The 8094-nt window shown below is 35.2% G+C and overlaps 1 protein-coding gene across 1 annotated transcript in view; it reads left to right on the top strand.

The window, feature by feature from the left end:
• The window catches only part of LOC130904004 (serine/threonine-protein kinase SMG1), a 46723-nt gene that overhangs the window by 29728 nt on the left and 8901 nt on the right, over nt 1-8094 (top strand). Inside the window, exons 6-7 of the mRNA XM_057816489.1 lie at nt 5939-6201; nt 6265-7585. Of these exons, the coding sequence (XP_057672472.1) occupies nt 5939-6201; nt 6265-7585 (1584 nt within the window). The remainder of the gene's footprint in view (nt 1-5938; nt 6202-6264; nt 7586-8094) is intronic.

The following is an 8094-nucleotide window of genomic DNA, read 5'->3' as shown; positions in this document are numbered from 1 at the left end:
AGTTGAGGAAAGAGATGATAGTCGGACGGAATCAAATCTGGTGAATAAGGGGGGTGTTCTAGTAATTCAAACCCTAAATCACGAATTTTTTGCACGGCAACATGAGATTTGTGTGCAGGGGCGTTGTTCTGCAAAAACAAAACACCTTTGGATAGTTTTCCGCGACTTTTCTCTTTAATTTTTTCCCGTAGAGTGATCAATAATGTCGAATAGTAATCTCCAGTTGTTGTTCTACCCTTATCCAAAAAATCAATCATGATTACTCCATGGCAATCCCAAAAAACTGAAGCGAGAACTTTTCCAGCAGATTTTTCGACACGAAACTTCTTAGGTCTTGGAGAACCAGAGTGTCGCCATTCCATCGATTGTTGCTTTGTTTCTGGATCGTAGAAATGTACCCAAGTCTCGATGCTTCTACTCTTGAACGCTTTCGGTCAACCTTCAAACATTTGGGGATCCATTTTGCAGCAATTTTTCTCATGTCCAAATTGACGTGAACTATATGATGAACGCGTTCGTATGAAATATCCAGTGCTCCAGATATCCGTTTAAGCCCAATTCGACGGTCTGATAAAATCATGTCGTGAACTGCATCGATATTTTCGGGGACTGACACAGAAACTGGCCTTTCCCATCGGTCATCATCTTCAATGGAAAATTTACTTGTTTTGAAGGTTGCAGTCCAATTTTTCACGGTCGCATACGAAGGATATTGCTTACCTCTTAACGTTTTTGGTGGTACTTGGTGATGGCACTAAATCCCTTCGGAGGTTTCAACAATAGTATGCAAGCATACCTGGTTCTCATCTACCCCTCACCTCCACCGTCTTCATAACAATTTTCCACGACTTGTCGCGTCCTAGTTTTTGGTATGCATCCAGCAACCAATTAATTGTTTCATGAAAATCTAAGTAAAGCAGGATCTTTGGCTATTTTCTATGTTAAGACCGACGAAAATGCCTTCTTTAACTTTCGCATCACTTTTTATCAAACCAATTTTGAGTTGTAGCGGCGATAAAGTTGTTTCAGATGGTACTAATGGTTTCTAATCATTTTTGTGACCATAAAACCGGCGAGATTTGATTTATAAAGTCCTGAATCCTAGATGATGATTCTCAATAACTAACAGAAAAAATATGTTGTTTGGAGTCAAAATTTGAGTCTTTTATCAAGTAAACCCAAACCCCAAAAAAAACAACAATTGAAATCGAGAATTTTCCATTTGTACACGAGTCGTTTCATCTATTAAAAATGAAGGGTTTCCCGAAAAAAATCTTTAAATCGATTGGAACTCCAAAAACCCACCCTGTACATTTTGCAATAACGACTAATATTAACGTTGTTGAAGGGTAGCATGACATAACTCTATACAAATCATAAATAAACAATCCAAGTGTGATAATTAGGTTATCTTCCATAAAAAGGGGTTTAATCCCCTTATCTATCCCTGTTATGTTTCTGTTAGATTTGACACATGTAAAACAGATTATTGAATGATGATACATGAGATATAATTATGAAGTAACTTTCTAGTATATAATCCCTCAAATTATTGCGAAATGCGGGAAAATATGTTATAGATTCGATTTCAAATTGGCAAGTGATTGCGCACTTTTTTGCATTGTACACTATTGAGCCCTTAACTAATTCTGAACGTGGGGAAACGTGTTTACGAATTAGGCAAACGGATTCAAAGATGTACAAGGAACGAAGAGTCAGAATTTTTAAGCTTTTAAAGTGCAGTGAACCCTGATGCTTAGCCCTAACAGCTTTCTTTTGTAGTTTGAAGTTTCGCTCACATTGAGTCGAACCACACGTACCCCAGAAAGGAGATGCGACTTAATAAGGGCATAATAGACTGTTAAGGAGGTGGATAAGTTCAGTTCTTTGGATCTCTGCGAAAAACTTCCATGTAAAGATATTATTTTTAGGATAGAAATCGTTTACAGAGTAGAAGGCACTTTCTAGTATATAATTCCTCAAATTATTGCGAAATGCGGGAAAATATGTTATAGATTCGATTTCAAATTGGCAAGTGATTGCGCACTTTTTTCCATTGTACAGTATCGAGCCCTTAACTAATTCTGAACGTGGGGAAACGTGTTTACGAATTGGGCAAACGGATTCAAAGATGAACAAGGAACGAAGAGTCAGAATTTTTAAACTTTTAAAGTGCAGTGAACCCTGGTGCTTAGCCCTAACAGCTTTCTTTTGTAGTTTGAAGTTTCGCTCAAATTGAGTCGAACCACACGTACCCCAGAAAGGAGATGCGACTTAATAAGGGCATAATAGACTGTTAAGGAGGTGGATAAGTTCAGTTCTTTGGATCTCCGCGAAAAACTTAAATGTAAAGATATTATTATTAGAATAGAAATCGTTTACAGAGTAGAAGGCACTTTCTAGTATATAATTCCTCAAATTATTGCGAAATGCGGGAAAATATGTTATAGATTCGATTTCAAATTGGCAAGTGATTGCGCACTTTTTTCCATTGTACAGTATCGAGCCCTTAACTAATTCTGAACGTGGAGAAACGTGCTTTCGAATTAGGCAAACGGATACTAGTATCGTCCTTGAAAAGTCATGTTTTATCACTGATTGTGTTCAAAGCTATAGGAGTTTTTGATAAAATACGTGAACCTCGCGGTATATTGTATACTTTGCCGATGCCACTGATAATTTTCGATGATTGTTACTTGCTCCGTAATTGACAGACAGGGCTTTTATTTTGTTGATAATAAAACTCCACATGCGAACGTTTTTATCAATACACTTTAAATATTCCGAGGTTAATAATATCATCCAGATTCTGACTACGTAAAAATCCTGTGTAGTCAATATGAAAATTATTTTCGGTAGCTATAATTAATTGTATGGGTATAATGGTTTTTATCATTTTCATTAACGAAACGCCTTTGATAATATTTCGCATAAAGATAAAATATGAGTTTAATTTTTTTAGCACGTCGGTATTATTTCAAATTCCAATCGGAGCCCGATGAATTTGCGAATAACGAAAACGCATTGTGTATTTGTCGTTTAAGGCCGTTGTAGAATATTTTCTCTAAATCGAAATACACAGAAATGGATTTGGACAAGAAAGAGCTTTCAAAAATCCAATTGGAGCCAGAAATCCTTTTTGCATTTTCAATTTTGGTCAAAAATGACATATCTGGATTTAATTTAAAAAAAAATTATAAATTGCTGTTTTGAAGTGAATTTCCGCGAAAATTTGATGTGGGCAAAAAATTATTTACCATATTCAATTTGGATAGAAAATTTTATTTAGTTTTATAGCTTTTCCGATCTTAATTTGGTCAAGAAAAGGCTTTTCCTAATCTAATTGAAGCCACAAATGTCTTTTACATATTTAATTTTGTATGAAAATGACGTTTCCGAATTTAATTTCAACAGAAATTAATCATTTTGATTTAATTTCGTCCGAAAATGCTTATCTCAATTTAATTTGAACGAAATAGCAATTAATTTGGGCAAAAAATTCTTTACAAAATCCAATTTGGACAAACAATGGCTTTTTTCCGAATTTAATTTCAACAAGAAATGACCGATTTTCCCATTTGGACAAAAAATTCCTACCTAAGTTTAATTTGAACAAAAAATTACCATACCAAATTGGATTTGGACAAATCAGATTTAATTTGAACGGAAAATTCTTTACCAAACCCAAAATTAATTTCAACAAAAAAGGTCCAAATTTAATTTCGCCAGAAAATGCTTTTTCAGGTTTTCTTTAGGTATAAATCGCTTTTCAAATTTTAGTTTAGACAAATAATTATTTCTCAAGTTCAATTTGAACAAAAAATTGCTTCACCAAGTCCAAATTGGTCAAAAAATGGATTTCACAACATTAATTTGTCAAAAAATAGCTTTGGAAGTATTTTTTCGACAAAAACGGCTTTTCTAAACAAAAAATAACTTTGGTAGTACTTGTAGAAAAAAAACGGCTTTTCCCAACTCAATTTACATTGAAATGATTGTTCCAAATCTAATTACACCAAGAAATGTTTTTTCAAGTTCTCTTTGGGCATAAACCGCTTTCCAAATTTTAGTTTGGACAAATAATTATTTCCCAATTTCAATTTGAACAAAAAATTGCTTTACCACGTCCAATTTGGTCAAAAAATGGATTTTACAACATTAATTTGTCAAAAAATAGTTTTAGTAGTATTTTTTCGACAAAAACGGCTTTTCTAAACAAAAAATAACTTTGGTAGTACTTGTTGAAATAAAAAAAGCGGCTTTTCCAAACTCAATTTACATTAAAATTATTGTTCCAAATCTAATTACATCAAGAAATGTTTTTTCAGGTTTTCTTTGGGCATAAACCGCTTTCCAAATTTTAGTTTGGACAAATAATTATTTCCCAAGTTCAATTTGAACAAAAAATTGCTTTACCACGTCCAATTTGGTCAAAAAATGGATTTTACAACATTAATTTGTCAAAAAATAGTTTTAGTAGTATTTTTTCGACAAAAACGGCTTTTCTAAACAAAAAATAACTTTGGTAGTACTTGTTGAAATAAAAAAAGCGGCTTTTCCAAACTCAATTTACATTAAAATTATTGTTCCAAATCTAATTACATCAAGAAATGTTTTTTCAGGTTTTCTTTGGGCATAAACCGCTTTCCAAATTTTAGTTTGGACAAATAATTATTTCCCAAGTTCAATTTGAACAAAAAATTGCTTTACCACGTCCAATTTGGTCAAAAAATGGATTTTACAACATTAATTTGTCAAAAAATAGTTTTAGTAGTATTTTTTCGACAAAAACGGCTTTTCTAAACAAAAAATAACTTTGGTAGTACTTGTTGAAATAAAAAAAGCGGCTTTTCCAAACTCAATTTACATTGAAATGATTGTTCCAAATCTAATTACACCAAGAAATGTTTTTTCAAGTTTTCTTTGGGCATAAACCGATGTTCCAATTCCAGTTTAGAGAAATAATTATTTTTCAAGTCCAAAAAATGGCATTGGCAACATTAATTTGTCAAAAAAACAGCTTTGGTAGTATTTTTTCGACAAAAACAAATTCGTATTAGACCAAAAATTGCTTTCCCCTGAACTAAAGCTGTCCGCCAACTACACCGTAATACGAGGCCAGAATATTAATTAACGAGACTGCGCGCCTAGGGGGCGCTCTAGACGGGTGCGTTGGGTATCTAAATATCTTGTCTATGCACGTCCCAAAACACGTGTTGATCATCCGGATGAATGCCGAGGCTGTAAACGCCAATAAAGAAACAATTTGAAAAATGTTACACGAGGAATTAAACATGACAAAAGTCTGTGCGTAGTTTGTACCAAAAAATCTGACTCCTGACTAAAAGCTGTTGCGTCAACGGGTCTGCTCAGATTTCCTTGAAAGATTAGGGTCCCTTGAAAGGGACCCGATTTGAGTCGATGGAAGAGCTCCTAAAGGCACTCACTAAAGAAGACATCCAGCACTGCTTAGATCAATGGAAAAAACGTATGGATAGGTGTGTAACAGTCTCGGTATTTAATAGCCATACCTCATAGTAAGACGAAAGTACCATGCCCACTTGAAACGAATTCTGTGTGTTTTTACATCCCGTGTGATATCCATAGATAACACCCACCAGAATTAACAAATTGACAATTGACAAATGACAATGTTTATATCTTTTTAATCTTTTTCAACGAGCTATAACTACCATCAGAGAGAATAAGACGGAAAATCAAACACGTCGATTGTATCTGCTACAATTTATATTTTGGTTAACCTCTAAATTCTTCGTTTAGGAAGACGTCTATGCGGTTGCCTCTATCTGCAATATCTCTATGACTCTAACATGTAAACTTACTGATTCGCGCGGATACCAGAAAATATTTTTGCCGATAATTGTTAACATCGTGACGGAACGCTCTAATGAAAGTACTATATTTAAATGTTTTTCAGGGTATCTTCCGATTGGCGTGTGAAAACGTGTTAAAAGTAATGAGAAAAGGTAGAGAAACTCTCTTGACTCTATTAGAAGCTTTCGTTTACGATCCTCTGATCGATTGGACGGTCGGTGGCGAAGTATTGGCCGGTACAACATTCGGGGCATTAAACACAAACACGTCATCGAAACAGAGTAAGAAAGAATTGGAAAGAGAAGTGACACTATCAATGTTCAATGTGAGATGTACCGAAATGAAAGCCGAATGGAACGAAAACAAGTAATTTTTTTTTTGTTTTGTTTTCTAATCGAAACGTTTCTAACATATTTTCATTTGTTGCAGAGAAGAAATTTTGAACGAAATACCCAATTTAATAAAGAACCTCAACGATTATCTCGAATTGAATGTGAAAATTGCAGATATGGAAGATAAACTTCAAGATCTACACCAACAATTGGCGTTGGTGAAAGAAGCAGAAGCCCAAGGTCTTCATAAACACTCCTTATATTCGTTACCGTCACATTTCGAAGCTTACCACAAGTCGCAAGCTTCAGTAAATAACGCAAAAACAGAATTACGTAATATTATAACCGAATGCGAAGAACACGTCAAAATTTATTCCAATCTATTGGTATTATACGATACCCAACAATTCTCCCAATGGTTAATGGAAATTAAAGTCAACGTGAACGAAGACAGCATGCGGATATTCGATTTGGTGAAAGAATTTTTACACAACGCCGGCAAAAACGATCTGATAACCCAATGCGAACGTTCCGAACAAGAAGTACACGCCCTGCTACAACATCTCAATCTATCCATAAGAAAATGTTTGCAATTATATCAAGATTACTTTTCGATATTATTCCAATGTCCTAAATCTTATCAGGAATCTCACAGGGTTAACATGTACATAAAATGGTCGAAATTTCTACTGGAAACCAACAATTACGCCAGCTGCGACGTCATCTACGAACAAATAAGAGAATTCTTGGATACCACGACAATATTACATCCCCAAATCGTAAACGTGGCTTACAGCTTAGAATCGATTTACAAGGAAAACATTTTGCAAGTCAGCAAATTGTTCGGCGATTTGGAAACGATCAGATCCAAAGATTCCAACGAATCTTTAGATAAATTGTACAACAACGCCAAAGCCGGTATCGATACTTTCGTCAATATGGAAAAAGGAGCTACTAACGCTTTGGAGTTCGTCATAGCTAGCGAACTCGTATTGCTAAATAGAAATCTGTTGACTTTGGAAATAGCGGCGCAACGTAGCGGCGATTGGTTGATAAAACTCACGTCTCGCGACGGCGATTGGTTTTTGGACGATCTCCTACTCCATAGTACCAAAGCCGTAGAAATGATTGGAAATTTACCGTCTTCGAAACGTAATTACGCCGATAATTTCGGCAAAGTTTTAGGCGGTATCAGAATAGCGAGCAACATCTATAAAGGACTGTACGATTTGAATTTCAATTTTCACACCATCATACTTCCGGAATCTATGAAAAAGATACAAGCCGAAGAACCATCGGTGATTGAATTGGTGAATGATCTCAATAGAGTCGTGGGAGATATCGGAGTTTCCATTCCGGATATGATTGTGCAATTGGAGAAGCTGTTGACGTGTATCCTAATGCAGATGGATTATAACGTAAGTATTAATAACAATCAAATATTATTCTTCACACCCAGGTAAATAGAATTCCACAAAAAACCAAAATCTCCGAGAAATTTCGCATGGATGTATATATAACCTCATACTCTGACCTCTAATCCCTATTATGTCCCTATGAGATCTGCCTTTGCCGCTACAACATCTACAGCACTCAATTCCAGAATTCTGATAAACTCCCATAACTGCAATGCCTCCAAAAAGGTTACTTCCTCGATCTTTAAAGCTTCTTATCCATATGGGCTTGTAATGACGAGACATTGTACAACAAGTTAGATTAAACTGCGACCTTTAAACCCCATCAGGTCACCATACAGATCTGCTCTTGTTGCTACAGCATCTACCATCCGCCTTTCGGTTCCAGGTCACGTCGTCGCTCCTATAAATTTGTCATTCGAAGTCTTTTCCGTGTTGGTTTGTGATGACAGGATATTCTGTAACTCGATGATCCTGTATATAGACTATATAATGTTGTACTCCGATCCTTG

Source organism: Diorhabda carinulata, chromosome 2, assembly GCF_026250575.1.
Source record: "Diorhabda carinulata isolate Delta chromosome 2, icDioCari1.1, whole genome shotgun sequence".
NCBI classification, from domain to species: Eukaryota; Metazoa; Arthropoda; class Insecta; order Coleoptera; family Chrysomelidae; genus Diorhabda; species Diorhabda carinulata.
The sequence above is the reverse complement of the archived record's forward strand: the minus strand, read 5'-3'. Positions and strand labels throughout refer to the sequence as shown.